Source organism: Pempheris klunzingeri, chromosome 8, assembly GCF_042242105.1.
Source record: "Pempheris klunzingeri isolate RE-2024b chromosome 8, fPemKlu1.hap1, whole genome shotgun sequence".
Taxonomy (NCBI): Eukaryota; Metazoa; Chordata; class Actinopteri; order Acropomatiformes; family Pempheridae; genus Pempheris; species Pempheris klunzingeri.
The window spans coordinates 25953672-25978342 of NC_092019.1; the positions used below are offsets into that span (position 1 = coordinate 25953672).

Genomic DNA, 24671 nt, shown 5'->3' on the forward strand with positions numbered 1-24671 from the left:
ATCATTTACTATAACTGCATTTGCTTCCCTACGTAGTTTTTCATAATGTTAGATTATTCTAACGTTATATTATTCATTACATTATCAAATATTGTTGCATCATGTGGAAGCAGCAGCTCGTGGGGGTCCTCTGACTCTGACTTCTTTCAGTGCGAAGGCCCAAGTTGGATCCGAGGCATGAGCTTTTGTTTGTGTGTGTGAGAGCGGGACATCAGTGCAGGTTTCACAAGACTGAATTCAAGACTCATATTTAATTCTTCCTGAAACTGAATTCAAAACGAATTTAGAAACAAGCAAAAACAAAGAGGCAGAAAAACATGAAACTGAATGATGTGATGGAAGAAGGCGACGCTGATAGAAAGAGTTTTGTTTTTCCACTCCTGAAACTACTAAAATGTAAAAGGAGAAAACGAGGGCGTACAGATCAAATGATTCAAAGCTGTATTAAAGGCCTGGGGACAGTGTGTGTGTGTGTGTGTGTGTGTGTGTGTGTGTGTGTGTGTGTGTAACACTCATTTGCTCTGGATTTGTTCTCTCTGGTATTCCATTTGTTTTTGTTTTTCATCCTTTCATGAATTCTCCACCTCTCTCCTTTTTTCACTTCACCCTGCATCCTTTCTATCATCACACTCCGTTTCACCGTGTTTAACTCAGCTGGACTCAGCTCGTGTGCTCTTCTTGTTATGTTGTCATTTTCCCTCGTCACACATGTTCTCTCTCTCTCTCTCTCTCTGTCCCAGTCAGTCAGTGTTATGTTATCTGTGTGTGTGTGTGTGTGTGTGTGTGTGTGTGTGTGTGCAGCTTCAGAGGGGAAACACACTTATGACTTCCTCTTCATCACTAATCGCTCTCATCTGTTGATCTTCTTGATCTCTGCTCTGCTGTCTGATACACAGCAGAGCACTGCGGCCCCTTCAGACGCTTTAAAAGCAGAGGGAGGTGTGTGTGTGTGTGTGTGTGTGTGTATGGGGGGGTGGAAATGGTGGTTTCACGGAATGGAGCAGGACAGTAGGGGACTGAGCAGAGTTGGGGGGCATAGTTTGTGGTCTGAGTTGATGGTAAAAGTGTGTGTGTGTGAGACAGACAGTGGTTTCACGGAATCTGCTGGAAATCACTTGTCTGGTGAAGTCTGAACAAACCATGTTTGCTGTTGGCATGGAGACACAAACACACTGTTGAAAACCCTCCTGATGCTGATTCCATTGAGACAGAATCCCCCCACCCCCCCACCCCCCCTACCCCCTCCTGGTATTTACTAATACATTACTAATTGGCATTATTCATTATTTCAGAATGAACTTGTTGAGATGGAATGAAGACGGCTGCATCTCTCCAACCAGGACCAGGACCAGGACCAGGACCAGGACCAGGACCAGGACCAGGACCAGGACCAGGACCAGGCACGGTGTAGCTCTCTCTCTCCCTTCTTTCTCCTCCTTGTCCCCCCCTTTCACTCAGGCCTCTGGACCGCAGGCCGTCCAGGGACCTCTCCCCTCTGGCTGTTGGTGCCTTATTCCAGATGTTTAGGATCTGGATCTCCATCCTCTTGTTTCCCTCTTGCTTGTGGGCATGCTCTCTTGTCTCTCTCTCATTCCCTTGTTCTTCTCCTGTCTGTGTGGACGGCGTGCCTGAGCTTAGCTCCTTGTGAGTCTGTGCTGTCTGTCCTCCATGGCGGTGAGGTCAAGTGACCCAGGCCCGTCTGTTTGGCAGCACCTTGAAGTTGCTTGACGTCCTGCAGGACTCACACTCACTTACAGTACGTTTATAAGTTTGGTCCCCCTGATTGTCCACACTGTAATGTTATTAGGCTGGTTTATAGTGGACACACATCTGTTACATATCTGTCTAAGTGGAAAAAGTGTTGAGGAGAAGCATTCACTGATCACATGAAAAGTTGTTGAGAAAAGTGAAAAAAAACACAAACACTCACACAGAGTAAACGAGGTAATAAGCAGGTGGAAGCCAAGGTAAGTTCGAGTTACAGTGTAGATCGACCCACACATTCCATTAGAAACCACAAACTAAAAAATCCTAAAAAATAAAGAACTGGGTGTTTTAGTAGTCAGTGTTCTTATGAAGCCGATGAAATCAGCTAAATGCTCCAATGAACACGCTGCTGCTGGTCAGTTCACTCTGATTTCACAATCACATTTTCATTCATAATCAACCAATAATTAGTTCAGAGAGCTAACACATTTAGGTTGTTTTTAAGTTTAAAAAGACCAGCTTTCACAGTGGAATTCATCGTAGACTACACCTTAGACACACTGTGCTTCACAAGACTTGTGCAAAGAGTCTCTTTAATGCACCAACGTAGCAGGGGATGTCTACTTATTAGCAGTTTTTGTTAAACCCATTACAGATCCAGAATTAAATGGGATGTATTAAACTGCACAAATTAGCATTGCAGCTAGCACACTTTTATCTGTAACATTTTTAGCACAAGTCAGTGGCTTTTAGCATATCACATCTAAGCGCACATGTTCTCCACTCAGCAGTTTTGTCAAGCTGCAGTCAAGCCAGCCATGCTTGTCTATTCATACTGTTATGGTAACGGTGCTCCCTCGTTTTTTTAAGGCCGCTCCAAAGTCCAGCTGGCTCGCTGGACTGGGCTTTCTCAGTTTTCTACAGAGCCACTGATCTAAACAACCTCATACTTGACACTGTGCTCCCTTCGGTCCTCTGCAGTACACCCGCCAAGAGTATTTCTCTGTAGCATTAAGTGCTCATGGGGCAGCATGGTGGTGCTGCGGTTAGCAATGTCTCAAAGTAAGAAGGTTCCAGGTTGGAGTCATGGTTCACAGTTTGAGCCTGAGGTCTTTCTGTGTGGAGTTTGCATGTTCTTCCCGTGTTTGCAGTCCAAAGACATGCAGGTTAACTGGTGACTCTAAATTGCCCGTAGGTGTGAGTGTGAGTGGTTGTCTGTCTCTGTGTGTCAGCCCTGTGATTGGCTGGTGACCAGTCCAGGGTGACCCCGCCTCCTGCCCAATGTCAGCTGGGATTGGCTCCCCTTAAAGGATCAGTGGTAAAAGAGTTGATGGATGGATTAAATACTCATCGTTACATGAGAAATAATGAAAATTAAAATTTTGGGGAAAAACCTTATTAGTGATTATTTCTTGGCACTTGTTCAGCTAATCTGCTTCTTCAGGATTGAATGGGTGTGGTTTTGGTTTGATTGACAGTGACCATGCAGAATGAGCAAAAAAACTTCGGAACCACTCTCACGTTTTTATCCAAATGTCGGTAAACGGAGGACAGAAATACGTGACATCACCTTTTGCCATCTGAGCTCCACCCACTAAACACTGGTGGGAAAGTGATGTTGGCAGCACTGCAGTGACTTTCTGACAGATCTCCAGAGATATCTACGTCATCTCACAAGCACGTGCTGCCGAGCAGGAGGCAGGTCTCTAACAAAGTTCATTTTCTCCTCAAAGTGCTCTTTTAATGCCAGAATGTTCAGAAGATGCGCGGCGTGTGAAACATGGATCCAGTATTTACTTTGGTGACTATAGGGTGAAACAATCAGTCACACCACGTGCTCATGTTCACTTCTCCCATTGGAGTGAATACCTCCCTGCTGCTGATCTCCTAAAGGGGCAAAGCAAAGGGGTAATAGTGACACCGGCACAGGAAACCACAGACTTACCAACAAGTAATGATGCATGTTTTGACCAAAATATATGACCTGGTGGGACGGCGGATCTCCAGAACACTGTCTAATAATCAAGCTTCTTGTGAATCCTGGTGAATTTTGTTTAAAAGCTCCTTTTTTGATACAAACTGGAAATACATTACAAGTCAACTTTTCCACTCAGATTGAGGGAAGTAAAAAAGCTACAAATACAGCCCTGCAAACAATTGACTCATTCCATCCAAACACCTCATTAAGCATCTCTCTCCCTCCTCTCTTCCTATGTCTCTCTGCTCCTCTCTCCCTCCTCAGTGTGGTGTACAGTACAGGGGTCGACAGCGGCACGGGAAATCCCATAAAAGTGTGTGTCAGCAAGATGATAGAGTGAGACAGACGCTTCATCATCACGTCTAGAACTGCAGTGTATACAAGCGCGCACACACACACAAACACACACACGAACAAACACAGACACACAAACAAACATACTGTACCCCACGGCAAGCCCCAGGTCTTGACTCAACACCATAAACATGCCGTCCCATCATGCTTGGCAGTAGCATCAGCGGTGAGAAAGTCTGACGTGATGACATGTTGTGTGACATCACTCACACAACACACACACTTTGAATTAACAGACTGGCAATGTGACAAGAGACAAAAGTGTGTGTGAGAAGTCCTCATATACACATATATACACCTGCAGGGGGTTAGAAATTATGTTTGTAATTATGTACACACAAAACACACACACACACACACACTCTATAGTTTAATTCTGCAAAGCCAAGCTTGCTCACATTGAGACAAACACACGCATGTGCACACACACACACACACACACAGACAGAGTGACAGAGCAGCCTGAGGCCTGTCTGACAGGACAGTTTAGTGGTCTCATTAGCAGCGGGTGGAATGCCAACAGATAATTAACTAGGAGAGATGAAGAGAGAGAGGGAGGGCAGCAGTAAAGCACATATGAGAGAGATGTTCTTTATGACATGGATAAAGTGAAAAGACAGTAAAACACCAGAGGGGAAGGACGCTGACTCTGTCTTGTCTGCTGGAATCAACCCAAAAAAAAAGAAAAAGACATGACACTTTCACCCAGCAGCCGAGCTCCAGGGAGGCATACCATAATACATAGACTGACAGGGAAACAGTTTTAGGGTGATGTCTTCTGCCGCACTTTTATTTTTGTGTGAGATGCTGAGATATCGTGTAGAGAACCGTAAAAGGAAAAGTCTGATCAAAGTCAATAGTGTTTCATATACAGTCAACAAATTCCACAAAAAAATCAAAGGCACAGTCATTTTCTAAAACAGCTGGTCACTGTAGTTTTTAGCAAACATCACTAAACAGAGTAAATAGTGCATTCTTTGAGGACTATTTTCGGCAGCAGATTAATTACATTTGATGGTCTAGAGAAGGACAGTGTATGTGGCACCGAGTCAAAATAAACTACAGTGTGTGTGTGTGTGGGGGGGTAATGTAGGAACAAGTCACCCAGAGCAGCAGTGTGGCTCATCTATCAAATATTTTAATTACAAATAAAACACATTTCCTTTTTCTTAAAATACTTTGGACTAAAGGAGCAGCTGCTTTAAAATAGGCCACATCTACTTTCTTTAATTGCTAGTTTTTTGTAACATGAAAAAATGGGAGCCTTTATGTTTTATGCTAAATTCTTCTGCTGTTTGTGTTTAGATGCTCCTGATGAGCTTATTTTGCTCAAAGTATTAGAAGTGTTTTGGTATTTTGGTAGTGAAAGATAACATATTGTTAGCATTACTGAAAACCTAAATGATACCTATGCTCCAATAACTAAGGAAGGTGTCATTTTCAATTCCATTCTCATGTTAACCTTGCTGGATACTGAAGGTGACTGAGGCTGAGCTGACACCATTATGGACACACAATTATATCAATATGGGAGATTAGTTTACTAAATGAGAGATTTTATACTAAATATGGTCCATTTTCACTCAAGCGTGCACACAGTGATTTGGGACACAGCACTTTTATACTGGCCGGTGTTCTTTTCTAACCCTCATTACTCTCAGGGTCAGGCTGTGAGAGTACACATTCTGCAGTTTGTCTTCATCAATTACTAGATTCTCTGAAAATTAAATATTTGAATCAACTCACCTCTATTTAAAATCATCCAGGAAATCAGTCAGCTAAATGCTTTAAGTGTCATTTTATTCCAGACTGAACAGATGTAAGAAAAGAGGACAAGATGCTGATACACAAGGCAATCCTTGCTAAATCAAACAAACTGTGATTGACTGACTGATTGTGGCCTCACAGCCGACAAAGTAATCCTAACTGGGCAGCCATCAACTAAAGTTAGTATTCTGTCAAAAGTCATGTATGCTTTTACCAGTCGTGCCTGTCCACAAAATAAAGTTAATGAAAGCATCTGCAGGACATATCAAACAACTGTGGCCCCCCAACAGCCTGCAGACCTAATGCTAATCGTGCCTGCTGTCTCATTATCTCAGCTAAGTTCTTAAAATGAAACAAAACCAGATGGTCATTTAAGCTGACAGAGAGGCTCGAGCCAAATCTGACAAAAAAAACAGCAACAATCAATCGTGTTGTACTGATGGAGAGAAATCAACACCCGCTATTGAAACCATGTGGAGTTTTTTCCCATGACCCCAGCTCAAAATTCTACATAATAAAGAGCGAGTTCACTCTCAGAAGATACCCTCTGAAAATGTCATACCCCCACCTGTTTTCTACAAAGATAGTGAAGCAACAAAAGAAATGAAAAACTAAAAGCAGCGTTGTTTTTGGCTCAAACGCCATGTCATTTGAAGTCATCCATCTGTTTTTGATGGTTGTAGAATTGCTCCCCATAAATTCAATGCTAATTCAGGAACAGTAGCAGGTAATGACACTTAGACAGTTTGTCTGATTGTTAGGTTCTTTAAAACAACTCAAATATTCTCAACAGAGGCACCAGACGGTCAGTCCAAATCAGTGCTCAAACGTATTGAGATCCGTGCAGGGAAGTCAGATGTGTCAGTCACTGCTCTCCGAGCTCCTCTCTTTTTCCACTTCACCTTGTCAAATTAAGCCGAATGTTAATGCAGCAACAGAGGATTCTCTGTAAAGAGTCAAAAACAAAGCACCAAAAAGAACGTGTTTGGAGATGATGATAATGTTTGCAAGCTGTGATGTAAACTTTGTGTCCAGACGTTTGAGTAGGGACAATGAGGATGATGCTGAAAATTCATGAGTGTGATAACTAAGGCAACTTCAGCAGGACTAGATACACCTCTCCCCAAATCCTGTGTCCTTGTTGACAGAACAGTCTTTGCCTTGTTTGTCTTGCACTAGACAAGCAGGGAGATGTATGGCAGGATGGAAAACTAAGGGATCTGTTCACCTCCTCTCCACCTGCAGAGACCTTTATTAGGAGAGGATGCGAGATAGGGGAGTAGAAAAAGGAGGAACCCTCTGCTCACTCAGCCACCTATTCACCAAAACAAAAGTCTTTTCTTTTAGGAGCAGAGGAGGAGGAGACAGGTAGCAGGCGGAGGAGTAGAAATATTAATAATAATAGAAAACAAGATGAAAAAGGTTTGTTCAGTACCTCCTCATTATCCTTTATCGACAACATTCTGATCTCCTTCTTGTTAAAGAGTCTGTTAGTTCAGAGTTTCCACTGTTAAGCTACCGTTTCCAGAGTTCCCCAGCCGGCTGGCGGGTCAGCTGGTGGGTCGGTTGGTTGTCACGGAGACAGCTAGGTGTGGGGGCGTAGCCTCAGTCAGTGGGGGCGGGGATGACACAGATGTGCAGGAAGTTGTCGGGGTGGCTGAGGTGTTCGCTGAGCCACTGCAGAGGAGTCTCCAACAGCGGTTCGATACCATGGATCACCACCTGGAAACGCTTCTGCTCACCTGGATGGAGAGACAGGGACAGTTCATCCACTTCTTATTAGCTAGCAGCATTTTCATTCATTTCACTTTGAATGGACGGCCGACGTCTAATTTAAAGTTTCAACTATGTTGGGCCATGTTTTCTATTTCTTTATAATTCCATTATTTTATCATATATTTATATTGTATTTTCTTTGTTTTACTTTGAAGCACGTTATTTTAAAGAAATAGAGCAAAAAAGGAAAAAGGAGAACTGGGAGAAGAAGGAGTCAAAAGACAGCAGAGAAAAAAAGGATTGGAGGGAAAGAGTAATATGGAAAAGAGAACATAGGACAAAGAAAAGAAGAAAATGAGAAGAGATAAACCAGCACAAAATAAGGAAAGGAAGAGAGGAGGACATAAAAACAAAAAGGAGAAGAGAAAGAAGTAGGAGGGGAGAGGAGAGGAGAGGAGAGGAGAGGAGAGGAGAGGAGAGGAGAGGAGGAAATTAGCAAGTTAAAAAATGGCAAAGGGAAGGAAAGGAAGAAAAATAGGATTAAAGGAGAGAACACGTAAAGAGAAAGGGAGGATATGTAAAAACAAACGAGCAAAGGAGACAGAAGGTCAGAAACGAAAGAATGAAGAGAAGACATATTGTGGGAGAGAAAAGAGGAAAAGAGATGGTTACGTGAGGTGAGAGAGGGACCACATCAGACACAGAGTAATACCAATGTGTGGTGGGTGAGCGAGAGAAGAGAGAAAGTACAAGTTCAGTTATGAAGCAGAGAAGAGTGACAGTTGATGAGTTTTTGTGTTTGTCGTTGACAGGATTCGAATTTTTAACTTTCAGTCTAACAGTTTATAGTTTCAGATTGCGTGTGTGAGAGTGTGTGTGTGTGTGGCTACGATGGCCTCCTGTGCCTGACCCCACCCATCAACAAGAGGTCACGACAGCATATCGTCTATTACAGGCAGCGACTCTCTCAACCCTCTCAACCCTCTGAGCTCTCTGACGCGTTAGTGACATCCAGGGGAGTTTAAGCTTACACTTTCACTCACATTTAGAGCTTTTAAAAGATGGCAGTCAAGTTAGAGACATTACAGTTGCACTATGGGAAGTGTAGCATTAAATAAACAGGATATGTCAGCCTCTGCAGCTTTTTACTTTTTTCTTTTGCATACCCCCCAACTTTGTGGTAGTGCAGTGCTAGTAATTCAAATTCCGTTGCCTTTGTGGCTTAGTTAGAAAGCAACCAATCAGAATCCAGCAGAGACCTGCGCTGCATCTCTTTCTCTCCCCCTTGTTTCCTGTCATCTCCCCACTATTGCTATGTAGTAAAGGCCTAAAATATCCTATACATAAACAAATAATCAAATAATTAAATACAGTGTCAGAGAATAACACTGTTGGCCTGTGAAAAGCTGAAGAATTCAGCATGACTACTTTAAATTACCACCTGAAGAAGGAACAGCAAGAAACCGCAACATATTTAACACCTTTAAAATTCACAATGTCATAATAATCAGCATGAAGACTTTGAATTGAATTTGAAGTATAAATTCCACGTTTTAAAGACTTTTTAAGACCCTAACCCTGATGTTTGTCGAACAAATTCATTATTTCTATGTTTTAATGTATAGATATTGTTATTTAGAGCTCCCTCAATGCTCTTGGGAATTAAATACAAAGTATATCATGCCCAAACTGACATGAAAGTTTTCTCTAACAGCTGTAAACAGTAATTTCAGGGCTTCAATAGAGTTAAAGACCATAAAAGTTAACATTTGTATTGTTGAGCCTTGAAGTAATTTCTGTTTCCAGTTTCCTTCTTGTAGTTTGAATTAATAAAAAGTACTTAAAATGTCCAAAATGTGTAAACCATAAAGATCCTCCCTTTGTCAAAATTTTGGTTCTCCAACTTCTCAAAACACAAATATTATTTCTCTTCTTCCAACTGGTATATTTGAGCCACCAAACTCAGCACAGAAACACAAAAGGCCCTGGTTTGTCCGTTCTGCACTACTGCAGAATCACAGAGGTGCAACATGGCACGGAAGAGGACCCCCTCCCTATGTAGATACACAGGGCTCATTCCAAGCTAACGAAAACACAGCAATTCTAAGTTTCAGGTGCTTTGTCACATTTGAAAATATAGATCCCTAAATCCTGCAGACTGCACCTTTAAATGAAAAACGCACAGCTGAGATCAGGTGGTTGAACTTGTTGTTAAATAAGTTTAAAAACGGTCTCAAGTGATTTTATCTGTTAACCTTTGACTTTGGCTTCAGAAAATGCTCACCTGTTTAAGGACAAATAAGAATTTAATCATCGAAGACCGAGTCATGTTTCAAGACAAATATTTTTGCAGTTTTGCAGTGAACAGGCAGGAAGATGTTTTGCTCAGCTGTAAAACAGAAACCAACTGTTCACTGACATGAACATGAAAACAGTCGATGCAGCTCTCTACAGTCTACAGTTTGGTCTTAGAGATGGAGATTATAATCATGTATATAGTGTATAGTTATATATATATATCTTTTTCATTTTTAAGGAGTTCTTTTTAAATATTTCAGTATTTCAGCTTATGCTTAATTATGACAAATCTATTATATGTATATATGGGTGTGTGTGTGTGTGTGTGTATATGTATATATAAATATATAAATATATATATATGTGTGTGTGTGTGTGTGTGTATAAATATATATACACATATATATACATCCATATATATATATATACACACACACACACACACACACACACACACACACACACACACACATATATATACATATATATACATATACACACAGTATATATATCTCCATCACTCTTGAACTTGTTCACACACACACAGGGGTCGTCCTCATTAAACCAACGGTACATGACATTAGAGCTCCACGTAATATCAGGAGGACGGTTGAGGCAAAGCGTTAACTGGCAGTCTGAGAAGCGGCTCCACCCTCCACCTGCTTACTGGCTGGCAAACAACAACGAGCAAGAAACAAATGTCAGGAAACAATGCAAGAAAGGTACTAATCAGAGGTTTACTCAGGTCAATTACAGGTGGGTGTAAAATGTGGGTTGCCTCTGTTGGAATTAATTGACTATTAATTCATCAGTCGCACCAATTATTTTTTAAGCTACATTTTGCCAAGCACAGAACATAACAGAGTAACAGTTTTCTGCTTGTGTCAGCTGGAGCGCAAAACAAACCAGAATTTGAAATATTTAACAGCGAAATCAATATTTGAATTTACTGGGGCAGGTAGATCACACATGCAGCTAAAAGGTGAAGCATGGAGTGGTCTCTACGGGAGGAGTAAAAAGGAAACGCTTTTTACTGTACCAGACAATCTAAATGAAGTTTGGTGGCGCAGGCTGCAGAGGTGTCACCAGTAGGTGAAGAGTGGACAGATTTTTGTCGCTAAATTAAAAGCCAGAACTGTGTGGGTTTTAGCAGCTGTGTGATTCTTACGGTCACAAAGGCCAAGCAGGTGAAGGAGGGAGAAATCCAGTTAATTGAAAAAAGGTAAGTAAGTAAATGTTTTTTTTAACAAATTTAACAAATGAACAAATTCAACTTCTGTCATTCATTTTCTCTGCTAAATTTGTTTTCAAATGAGAACTGTTGAAAGAGTTAGGGGGTTTAAAGAGTCAAAATGGAAAACACAGTTGCATTGTTGGCTTACTAAAACCATGAAGCCACTCAAGATAAGAAGCTAAAACTCAAGATACACTCATATGATTCCTGAGAACTTTCAGTTAAAGTGTAAGCCGCTGAGGAGCTGTTAAAATGAGTTGAACAGTTGATTATTAGCCACTGGTGACAATCAGTGGTATAATTAACTGAAATGAATCCTAATTCATTTCCTAATTCATTTTCAGTAGCACCTATTATTTCAATAGAAGAGGAATCAGATGTAAAGATAATCAGCATTTTTTTTGTTTTTTTTCCTCTATATTCCTTCAGTGGAGGTGGGATCTGAGGTGTTCTCTTCACTGGAGAACAGTGTTGTTGCACTGTAATATAAAATCTTACTACAACAATAACCTGAAAACAATGGCAAAAGCTGAAAGTAATTCTGTTTACCAAACAGACCTATTTTATTGTCTGTCTACAAATACAATTTGTTTAATTACTTTACGATTTGCTCTTTGCAGCACTATTTTAAAAAGGTGTTACTATAGTATACTAAATGGGTTTGCTTATGTAATTGTCAGAAGGTCAGTGTAAAGACATCTGTAAAAACAGATGAATTCAAATGAGCTGACAAAGACCAAGGTCACCGTGTGAATCCTCAGCAAAATCTGAAGAAAACGTTAATTTCAGTGGCACAGAAAGTAAAAGGTGTGATCCCGCCTTTATGACAGCAATAACGAGAACACACTTTCTCTAGTTCACACACACACACACACACACACACACACACACACACACACACACACACACACACACACACACACACACACACACACACACACACACACACACACACACACACACACACACACACACACACACACACACACCATTTCTAACCTTTAGCCCTGGTTTTGCCTGGCAACAAGCAAGCAGATGTGGGCCGAGTAGGTGTATTCTTACAGTCACACTATGAGAAATGGGGGAAGTTCACAATGGGCCACGCCCCTTAACACACACACACACACACACACACACACACACACACGCAACCCACTCAAATACATTACTGTAGATGATCACATTAGCCACCTACAGTGAATCATTCAGACACATGTGCAGTCTCACACGCATGCCCACAAAATGCAGGAACAAAGAAAACTAGGTACGGTCAGTGTGGTTTAACGTATTTTAGGTGTCATCTTCAGTTTGAATTCCTGCACTAAACACATTGTAAATGTCTCTGAATGATCAAAACAACTGAGACTTGTTAAGCCACTAATTTGAGAAAGCAGACAATTGATTTTAAAGAAATATGGCAGATAGAAAGTAGTCTTGTTATCTCTTAGCAGGAAATAGAGCTGTTTGTAATGTGCACAAATGTTTAAGAGTGAACTTTAAACATTCAGGTCCTTCACATTCTTCCTTCCATCAGACCACTTTGCTAGCTGGTAGTTGTGTGATCCAACTCAATTCTATCATTTCTGATGTGACGCTTAAGGGGGAAAGGAATGCGTGAAAGACAGTGAACTTGGAGAAATCTTAATGTAACATTTAGATTATTACATTACAAGAAAGATTCTGTTTTAAAGTCATGGGTATTTACCGGGTAGGGGGGCTCTTTCATAAGTCTTAACAGTCTTACCTCACAAAATGTAGCACCCAGTATTTTTGGAGCTTGAACAACACTCATTACTACATTTCAGACAGCTGCAGCTACAAAGTAAAGACCGTTATCCTGTCTTTTGCAAGTCCCTAAAAATGACTGAAATGCAGTACTGACCAAGTAATGACCATTGTGAGTGCAATGGACATCTCTAACGACTAATCAGAGAGCTAAAATAGGAGTACATAAATACACAAAACTCAATCAGTAATTAATGACTGGATGTTAACCAAGAGTGCTACAGTTGGGTGAGCTTAACTAAACTCCAAGTTGAGGAGGCAGCCTGGAGGCCACAGGGTCCCTGGTTTGTATCTGACAAGAGATGCTAATTAGGAACGCTGTGGCTACTCCAAGTTGAGAGCAAAGCCCCAGCTTGACAATTACAAAAACAAGAACAGCGCCCTCTTTTTACATCCCTACAGGAAAAACAGCTTCCATTACAGTAAAGATTGCAGGATTTATTCTGCCCAGAAGTACAGGTACAACACCCAGCAGCAGATTTGTCATGTGAAGGAAGACAATAGGGGGAAATGTTAGAAACGTGGATGTATTTTCCCAGTTTGACTAACACTCAGCTCTGTGATTCATTAAAGCGTCACATCGTTTATCATGAACAGCAAGACCAACTGTTTTTGTGGCCAACAAACAGGAGTGTTTACACACCGGACATAACGTCAGTACCTGACAGAGATTATATCATATTATCTGTAGACAAACACGAATATTACAAGGAACAAATGACTGCTGTATGTTGAATAATCTGTTAGTTAAAGCCATAAATAAAGATGGTTTTACTGTTATTTAGCCATAAGTAACACATGTTGGTTCAGTCATGATCCAAATGTCACTACATTCTTGTTTGTCTTTGTTGAAAATTCCACTAAACATCACTCTCATCCCCAGTTAGCATGGACGTGTAAAACAGAGTGAAAAAAGGGGGGGTAGAGGCTTGTCCTTGAGTCGTTTCCTCTCTGGTGTGAGTCAGGGCTATGCTTTGGCAATAGCTCTGCCCTACTACCATGCTCTGGGGCAGACGTGTCGACAGGTGTCCCCGAGGGCGGTGTTTGTACCGGTGCAGCAGCTTTTAAATCATGGTGTTACGATGACTGTCAGCCATTAGGCCAATCCTACATGCTGAAACTAATATGAGGTATTTAAGTCCAGGGCTTTATGAATTAAGATCAATTTATTTATCATTAACAAGATAGGTGACTTCCAAAACAAAAGATACATAAGAGGACAGAGGAGTCCTGAAGGCCTGAAGGCCTAAAGGCCTGAAGAGGCCTAAATCATGCCTACATGTGTGCTGACTCTACATGAAGAACATTAAATGAACAAAGTTTATCTACAATACAGAATGCAGAGAGCTTTACTCCATTATATTCCATGTCAAATATATTTTGTCAGCTGGCATCTCAAATTTGTGAATTGCTTTACAAGATATTTCCACCAAACATTATGGTATTTCCAAATACAAAAGTATTTTATGATGTATTTAATTGTCCCGTAAGTGAAAGTTGCTTATTGGAAACATTTAAATGAGAAAAAGTGCACCAAATGATGAGACCAGGCAGGGAGCCAGTAGTTTAATAAAGAGTAAAGTGGAAATGTACTTCTTCTCAACCACAATCCAATTATCAACAACTTGCTTGGATTCCAAAGTAGCAGACATTGTTCGAACAAAAATGGGCCAATTTGTCTGCTGGCCCAGGCACACACACCCTGTGGTTAAGTAGTACGCAACCCGTGGCCAAGAAAGCATGTCTTGTCAGCCGACCAATGCGAACCAAGACCGCAGCATCATGCTCTTCTCACAGCAAAACACACAGTCTGACTGACTGACTGACAAGACTGGCTCAGTCAATTACTGACTGGCTGGTAGACAAAAATAACGACTTCCTACCTACTAAATGGTGGAAAGTCCAACCAGCATGCAGGGTTTCACGCACCAATTATTTTCATTATTGATTAATCTACTGATTATTTCCTTTAAATCAATATGTCAAAGCACAAAATCTAAAAGAAAAACACTAAAAAATTGAATTTTCAAGAGTCTTCGTTTTGTCCAACCAACAGTCCAAAGCCCAAAGCCCACAATTATATAGTTTTATAACTAGATCATTTAAAAAGAAGTAGTAATTTGTACATGTACACAACATTTGTAAAAATTCTCCTTATTTGCCTTACTGTAGTTTATCTTTTTACTTAATACTATATTTCACTTTCTTCATATTGTAACTCTACTATTGCTACTTTTTCCCACTCTGTACATATTGCACATATTGCGTCCTAAAGTTGAGAAGCACCAGATCTAGGTGCAGGGTTTTGCTGGTAAGTAATTCACATTTTGTGCATGTCTGTACATCCTGGAACTAGGGCTGGGTAGAATTGCATGATTTGTTTTGATACTTGTGTGATACGATACTTGAGTTTCAGTAATGTTTTCAGCTAAACCTTTGACCTTTGACAAGAGAAGACAAAGCACTCACGCTGTTGTCTACATAAACAGCTACAGAACAAGAACTTCAAAATTAAATAATAGTCTAAAATCTGTAATTTCTTGATTCAAACGAACTATCTGATCAAAGAATGACTAAACAAGGTTTTGGTACTTGGCAGTTTAAGATACTTGGTGCTATGGACACATTTCAGTCAGTAGAATTAGAAAGCATTGATCATTGCTGACCACATTCTAATCAACAGTAGTCCTGTGTGTGGAGCAAGCTTTCAAGCCATTCTGAATTCCCGTCTGGTGCACATCTCACACGCCTGCACACATGAACCATAACCCACTGTCTGCTGTATCAAAACAGCCACTGAAACCTACACTTCCCCCTCTAGCCTCTGAAGTTAGCCAACACATTTGATCAGCACAAGCTGCACTGGCTCCTGATGCAGCCTGCATGGGGAAGCCTGCCAATAGTGAGCGGGCTGTGCCACAGATGTGACTGAGAGGTGGGTGTGGGAGGAGAGGGGAGGGGGGCTGGATCCTCAAAGTATCATTGCTTGGATTTGTCACTCAAAGAGGAGGGAAGAGTCAGGGTGGGATTTGCAGGTGGGTGGATTATAAAGGGTGGGGAGTTTCCTCTGACTAGTCACAGAACATGATCAATGTCTGGGTTTTGCATGATTGGGTTCACCTCCGACAAGACCAAAAACAAAAAAGCTTTGCTTACGAGAATTGCCTGTCAATACACGTGTGTCATGTGTAGGCAGCACCGTCACCCTTTAGGCTCACATTTGTGCAGATTTGTCTAAAGCTCGCCCACTAACACACCTGGTTAAAAAAACTAAACGCACGAGTCAGCTCCAACTGCCATCAGAGTTGACCGCTGGTTACAGTAACATGTTGTTTAGGGTTTCTTTCACACAGTGTGGGGGGGAACAACAGCCACACGGCAACACAGAATATTTATCCACTGCTTGAAAATGATTTGGGAATCCCCTTCTTTTGTCCTCTTAATTCAAACCACCCCCATTCCTTTGCTGCAATTGGTTTCTGGGTCTCACAGGGGTCAACATCAATCCTCTCTCAGACATAACAGAGGGGCAGATTGTATGAAAAACCTTATTTGATGTTTGAAAGATCACAGAGAAGTGAAGCACCCAAGATTTTCTTTTTGTTATATGTTAGGATCCCATCAGAAAAAGAAAAAAAGTTCTCTGAACTCTTGAATACTACCAGCAAACCCTCCCAAACACCACCGCCCTGCCAGTCCCTGAACACACGTCCTGGTCTCTCTAATCCAAACACGCCAGCCTAATCTCTGACTATCAGCCGGCTCATCTACCAGCCGAGGAAGAGGTGGAAACCAAACAAACGACAAGAGACAAAAGGGCCACTTTCACCTTGATCAGCCAGGCAGCCTGGCAGACTCTGGGAGGGAGGAGAGAAGAGAAAAGCATAGATTTAACGTCTAAGACATGAAAGACATCTAAGGCAGACAGGGAATATGTTGAAGACTACACCTGAGAGAGAGATAGAGGATCAAAGATCAAAGTTTTAGATCAGGAAAACTATAGAGACAGAAAGGAATAGGAAAAGAGAAAGAGAAAACATCTCTGTCTCCTCCAAACAGTCACGCAAATTGTAAGCAAAGCTTAACATTTTTTGAAGAAAACCATAAAATTTGGCAAAGACTACAGTAAAAATTAGATGGATTTATAACACCTGGGTTGGAGTGGATTAGTGAACGCATGGCTCAACAAAGAGATGTATGTAGGCCTCAAATGTACCAACTAAAGGCTGGCCCTCTAACTACAAATACACATCATTCACCAATGACCATAGAGTGATGTTATGTGCATCCTTGGAAAAGCACAAACCTACCGACACCTCACACCTACTTGCAAAGAGCACATAGACCAATAGGGATGTAACAGCATATCGAATTTTTTGATACTGCATTAAAAAATGTCACCATTGTGGGACTAATATGATGTATTACCTGCCTGCACACATGGGAACAAAAATTCTACAGTGTGAGATTTACCCAGAAAATTGTCAAATAGCAAGTTGGCTTTTATCAGCTGTAGCATGCTAGTGTAACAGACATCAAACATGTAATTCACACAGCATCCCCTGAATGTGTGGAAAAGTGGAATGAGACAACAGACTGGAAGACAAGTCATTTTCCACACAGCATTCAATAACTAAGGCTATAAAAGTGTTTATCACTGCGAACACGCAGCCATATTTGGACGGAGAGAACACAGGATTTTAGCCTATGGTGTAAGTGCTAGAGTTCTGCTGAATGTGCCCTCAGGTGCATATCAGTTACTCTGTTGTGCCTGCCCTGTATACACACACAATATGTGTTTATTGCAGTCAGAACTGTGGCCAAGTAGCTACTATTAAAAAATATTGTGATACATTTTGTGTCCTGGATTTTTTCATAGTGATCTGTGTATATTATGAGTTTTTGGTATAGTTACATCCTTATAAATCAGTTTACAGTCCAAGCTTCATTTTGGCCTTGAGGCAAATAACTTGCATTGACTTGATTTAATTACAGCTTATTTGATTTGCGATTTGAATTTGAATAGGCAAAAACAATGCTTTGCACCAGACAAACCTGCTGCCTGGTTAGCTAACTTCACACCACTTCAACAGAGAGTTGACTACACAGCTAATAACAAACTTACAATGTGTAGAATGCTAAAAGCCGTACACTCATAAGCCTTCGGTCTAGTCCCACAGTGGGCTTTCTCTGTTGCCATAGTTTCTGTCTGATAAATCATAAAGCTTTGGATTGACAGACACGAGCAGAACAAGCTTATCCTCCATTTTCTTAGTTACCAAGGCAACAAAACCCACCCCATATGATTGGTTACCTGACAATGAGTGACAGTGACTAGCGCCTTTCTGAGAATATTAGAGCTTTTCAAGTAGAGGCACTCGGAGCAGCTGCACACAAACAGTCTGAGTGGTTACTGAGCTGTTACATGTATACACAGATTCAACAATGTCATTTTAAATTCCAGTAAACAATTTGGCATATAGCATCTACTGTACCTCGTGCTTCCCGGTTACTAGGATCTGAATAAATTAATTAATACAACAGTGGAAACTATGTGTCACTGCAAGGGAGGGGAGATGTAAGCAGACAGGATAGTGATGGTGACGAAATGAGAGTGAATGCGAGAGAGAGACGTAGGCAGGCAGACAGAGAGGGGGTGGGTCATGGCTCCTCCATGCAGGTGAGTCTCCTGTGGGTCCTCTGTCCTAACACACTATTGTCTGCTTATCTACTTCCCCTCTCCTCCTCTACAAACACTGCCTGTTTAGACTGCCACTCGCCCTCTCCCTTTCCTCTCATCTCTTCTTTCATTAGCACCACACCTCCGCTACAGCTCAACTGTACACCACGAGTACATACAAGGCTTACATGCCAAACCTGCTCTCCATATGATTAATAAAGGTTTGGACTACTACTTACAGGCAGACTGACATGAATAATATAAAGTGTATATCAGTGTTGCTGTTCTATCAGTTTGCAGTCCTCTTCTGTATTTTATAATGATGTATATATAATGTTTTAAACCAATATACTGTGCATGTGTTTGCGTACCGTCCTTGAGGTTTGTCCTGACAAATTTAACTTATTAAACTGAACCAGTTTTCTAGAATACTAGAAATAGTATTTCTAGTATTCTATAAATCATACAAGTAATACTAGTACTAATTGCTAGCTTAGAAAACTGTAACTATTAGAAAATAAAAATCCAGTGCTCATCTTCTCCAACCCTTTAAAATATGGTTTAACATTTGAAAGTGTACATTTACTGCCTGTTTCTTGAATCAGTAAGAGACATGCTTGTCTGGTTTTGACTTGAAGTGGATCTGATCTTGGAAATAACCTCAGCTATTACTCATTAAAGCAACAAAGCCTTCTCCATCTAACCTGCTAAGACTCCAGCTCTTTCCACCACTATCTGCTGGAGCACTTAACATTACATCTGCAGTTTGCTCTGTTATCTTTTCCGCTTCATAGGTCCTCACTCTCTATCTGCCCACCATCTCCTCCTCTCCTCCCACATCACATATTCTGACAACTGCCACTATTTTCTGTCATCTTAGCCCCCTCCATGGGTGTATTATCTGAGAGAGTGGATCTCTTACATGTCTTGTGTAGCTGTGTAAATAAAATCAACCCAGGAGGAGAGGTGCCTCTTTTCTTCTCTCACTTCCGGAAGATGACAGGGCCTATATTTGATCAAATATGGCTATTACTGTACCTCCTACTGTTAGCTGCTGGTAATGTTTGGCATTATTCAGACTTGTGAGTGAGTGTTATTTTGGTATCATTATTATTATCATCATTATTATTATTATTATCCATTCATCGTCTATACCGCTTTGGAAGCTGGAGCCAATCCCAGCTGGGAGAGAGGCAGGGTACAACCTGGACACACCTACAGGCAATTCAGAATCACCAATGACCCTAACCTGCATGTCTTCGGACTGTGGGAGGAAGCCAAAGTACCCGGAGCCGACGCAAGCTCGGGAAGAACATGCAAACTCCACACAGACAGATTCCAAGTTCAAACTGCAAACCACCTGGAACCTGGAGCCTGGAGCCTGGAGCCTTCTTTGCTGTGAGGCAAAAGTGCTAACCACCCCACCACCGTGCTGCCCATCATCATCATTATTGTTGTTATTATCATCATCAGCATTATTGTTATTATTATCATCATCATTATCATATTATTGTCATTACCATTATTATTACCATCATTATTATCATCATTATTATTATTATCATCTGCATAATTATCATTGTTGTTATTATTATTGTCATCATCTGCATTATTATTATTGTTGTTATTATTATGATCATCATTATCATTGTCTTTATCATCATCATTATCATTATTATTGTTATTATCATCATTTACATTATCATTATTGTTATTATTATAATCATCTGCATTATTATTATTGTTATTATTATGGTTGATGTTATCGTCATATTATTGTCATTATCATCATCATTGTCATTATTATTGTTATTATTATGTTGTTCCTTGTCAAAACAGAGTGACAATGCAATACTTTCACCCTTCTTGTCACTGCGTGTGCGTGTCTGTGTGCAGACCTACCATCATTTTGTAAAGCAGCTGGGTACATCTCTTTCAGCAGGTCACCAAGTGTTTGCATGTTGCCTTCAGGTGAAACAGGGCGAAACAGTTTCTGAATGAACGGCCTGTCACTCATCATCTGTAATGAATTACAGCACAAGAAATTAACAAGAACAGCAACTAACACAGCAGCAGCAACTAAACTAAACAAAGCACAGCCTACTTGCACAGCCAAGTATCCACTTTTATGTCGCACTAATTCTCTCTTTAAGCTCAGCATTCTTCAAACCCCTACCAGTGGATCCATCATGACAAATATATTTTACACAGCTGATCTTTGTTACTTGAAAGTCTTGTCAAGAGCCCGTGCATTCCAAAGACATAAAATACTAAATTACATTAATATGAAACTCAAATGATATCACAAGGCACAGTCAAATTTCCATTTGATCTAATGGTGCAGTCATCGAAAATGTTGTTTAAGATGGAACTGTTTTAATCATTAGACATGAGAAAACAATTCACTGAATTCCTGGAAAAAAGACAAAATATCCTGTAAATGCGACATAAAATAAGGGGGAATTCTAAGGGAGAGTCCACAGGGTCAAAATGAAGGGAAGGCTCCACATGCTGTGAATGGACAGTTTACGGAGGTGGGAATGTGTCTAACTGCTCAGAATGTGATATTTATCAATCTGAAGCATTTAGACACATGTTTTACTGATCAGAATCAGCCTGGAAGTCATTAACTGCTGCTTAAATATGTATTCATCAGGAAAGTCTGCATCTACACAGGGTGGCTCAGAGGTAGAGTGGATCATCCATCAATCGGATGGTTGCTGGTTCGATCCCCCCTGTGATCCCCAGCTCCTATCAGTCAGTGTGTCGAAGTGTCCTTGGGCAAGGCACTGAACCCCAACTTGCTACTGAAGAATAGCTTAAGTGTGTGAATGTGTGTGAAAGAACAGTCTCCTCCAACTTAGATTCCTTCTGTGTGAATGATGTGTGAATGGGTGAATGAGGATGTGATGTAGAGGCACTTTGAGTGGTCAAAATGACTAAATAGATGCTATACAAATACAGACCATCTACCATTTTACCATTTACACAGCCATGTACTTTTCCACCACACTATATGTGATTCTTCTCGTCAGATGCATATTATCATGGTAACCAGTGATCTCCTCACTATTTGTTACAATGGTATTGATCTAGGAACTAAAGCTCATCCTACTGCTGACCACCTTGCAGATCACTCTGGATGACAGCGACCACTGCTTAAAATGCCGAAAATATAAACTGACGAACTTGCAACAGGACAACTAGACAAAAGTGACGTAAGCACCAAACATCCTCATGACTGTTTGGCTCTGATTTGCAACCCTGCAGCCACAACATTCCATGAGTGAGAGGTGCGGGAACATGGTGGGAAATTACCACCAGACATGAGACAAACATCTTGTAAACTATGTCCAGAGCTGGTGGTGGTCTCAAGAGTGCTGTATGCTGTTATAGATTGGTATGTCCTTTGAGACAATTTGTGATTTTAGGTTTTATAGGTAAAACTGACTTGAGTTAATACAATCACTACTGTACAGCTGAAAAATGTATAGAATCAAAATATAAACAGTTTTATAAGATGCCATTGGTGATGAAAGAAAACATGTTTTCACATTGGATCATATATCTCACATACTATGAATAATACACATCAGGTTGGTGGGCCATTTGAAATTTTAGATCAGTTAAAATGCTAAAATGTGGAAAACGAAGAGGGAGAGTGTGCTGTAAGCATGGCTCACCAAAGTGACATTTGTGATAGTAATGAACAAGTTTGCCGAAGAGCAACACTTTCAAACCTTTTAAATCACAACATAAATCACTGACATCACCGGTTACTGATTAAAGGGTTATGTAAGAGCAAAGATGCACAAAAACATCACTGCAGCTCCTAGCAGAGAAGGGCATTATGGGTAACTGCAAGTCAAAGAGGCTCAGAGGAGCCTGACAAGCATACCTTGATAGCGTGCTGCTTGATTGATCCAACCTCTTACTGGAAGGTGCGTTAGTTCCAGTGCTAGAACTGAACTGAAAACTTTAAAATGGTACCCTAAAAATAAGAAGAATAGAAGTCAGTTCCAGGCTTTTAGAGGTCTAAGCAGCAATGTTGTTTTGAGATTGCTGCAGCCTGCTTTCACTGCTTTTTGCCCTGCATGCTCCCAAAACCCCAGAATGTACTGTTGTACCTACTCCCATAATCCATTGGTAGCAGCCAGTTACCATCACATTTTTCCAAATGATATCTGAGTCGTAACTGCAAAACCTTTATAAAAGATTTCAAAAACGGGTGTCTCAGTGTGACATGGTGTGTGTGTGTGTGTGTGGTACAAGTCAGATCTACCAAACTGGTTGTATTTATTTCTTTGACTTCTTTGTATTGTATCCTCCTGTATATCCAGTTCCTGAACCTGATTCTGGTATGTCAGCAGGTTTGTTCTTTGTAAATGTCAAGAGTCTCCCTATCACTTCGGAGTCTACTTAAAAATTTAGTGGTTCTGGTTACTGAGTGACCCGTGTCCTCAGGGCTGGAGACAAGGCGCCAGGCGCTGGACAACTTTCAGTTGCCATCCGGCAATGACTTATGCTATTTGATTAATCCAGCGCCTACTTCAGCACATCTCAGCTATGTGTCATAGGGACCCAAGAGCATGTATGTTTTCAACACTACACTGGCTAATATCACTAATTGGTTGTGTTTCTTTGACTGAAAAGGTGTTAATTAGTGGAATCAGTAAGAGTACTGGGTGGAGTAATAGGGTCACAACACAATATGGATAAGATCTGGTGGTAGTGGCGACTTAAAAATGTAAGACTGTAAGACTGTAATTATCAGTAAATTGTTACCTTTGAGGATTTGTAGCATCTCTCTCTCTCTCTTATATCATTAGAAACTAAATCCTTTTGGGGTTTTCAACGGTTGTTCAGACATATCAGAAATTCAAAGACTCTGACAGTTTGCAAAGTGGCATTTGTTCTTATTTCATAATCAAATTGATGTTCAACACAAACTGTGATCCAATCAACTGCATTAACTGTGTTTTTATTTATAATTCTATTTGATACATTAATGTGACAACATACATTTGTAATCTAATCATACCATTAGCATTTCATTGCACTGAAAGCCAATGTGACCAACGGTAATCAGTATTAGGGGGCTCGGAAGGATTAAAACAAAACCGTTAATTGCTTGCTCTATCCACTGAGCATCATGGGATGATGGGAGAATCTGTGGGCTGTAAGAAAGAAACGTGGTGCAGGCAGATACCCAACCTGAGGTGTCAAACGGAGAGTCTGACACACAATAGGGGCTAATCATGGAGCTGTGAAAAGGAGACCAGCAAGGATAGGGATCAAGTAACCGAGCGGTGCACACCACAGAGCCAGGCGCGAACCAGCAAGAGGAAGGTGGCAGTGGAGGCGCGAAGCCAGTGCTCAGGTTACACAGAAGGACTGAGTCACTGACAGGAAGCATGGAGTTTCGTGCAGGATCATCGGCAAGAGCCAGAGCAGAGAGAGTGTGCAAAGTGACAGCTACTTCATTGCATTTTTAAATAGCTGTCCATGAATAATTGAGCTGGTCGCCATACAAAGAAGGAGCTATTGATCCCTAGGGAGAGAAGCGTGATATTGCTTGGATGAAGACACTTTCTTTTCAGCTAGCGTGACACCTTAGCTGGCACTGCAGCACATGTGGACACAAAGAGAGCGTGGTGTCATTAGGGTTCAGGTGAAAAGAGATGGCTCGCTCTCGCTGAGTGAAAAGAGCAGCGGAACTCAAGACGTTGCCTAATTGATGGAGGGGATTCAATCCGTCTAATTGATGGTAAAACAATGGATGGGGGTACAGCACCGTCAATCAATATGAGTTTCCGTGAATTGAGAGGGGTGAGAGAAAGCATTTCCACTGAACTCTGAGACCATCCATTCGTAAATTAAAATTCCAACCTCATTTCTAGCAGTCTTCATTTTCTCAGAACTTGTAATGCACACCTGTACAGGAGAAACTCCATCAAAGGTCACTGAAATGAATTCTAAATTATGTATCACTCAAGTGTTAAGCTAGGTTGATCTGTTGCACTTTATCATCCTCTAAGCTTCATCAGGTTAGCAGAGGGATTTCTTTTCACCAGTTCTACCAAATGTAATAGACGGACGCATTGCTTATTGTTCCATTTGTCTAGCAAGTCAGAAAGCGTCTTTACATACAA

General features: G+C 40.9%; 1 protein-coding gene across 2 annotated transcripts in view; it reads right to left on the reverse strand.

Annotated features, from left to right (window-relative positions):
- Nucleotides 1-5820: 5820 nt before the first annotated feature.
- atg5 (ATG5 autophagy related 5 homolog (S. cerevisiae)) overlaps nucleotides 5821-24671 on the reverse strand; it is a 30818-nt gene continuing 11967 nt past the window's right edge. For both annotated transcript variants that reach the window (XM_070835892.1, XM_070835891.1), the window contains exons 7-8: nucleotides 20422-20539; nucleotides 5821-7548 (exon numbers count right to left, since the gene is read on the reverse strand). In XM_070835892.1, coding sequence (XP_070691993.1) covers nucleotides 7412-7548; nucleotides 20422-20539 — 255 coding nt within the window. In that variant the 3' untranslated portion in view covers nucleotides 5821-7411. The remainder of the gene's footprint in view (nucleotides 7549-20421; nucleotides 20540-24671) is intronic.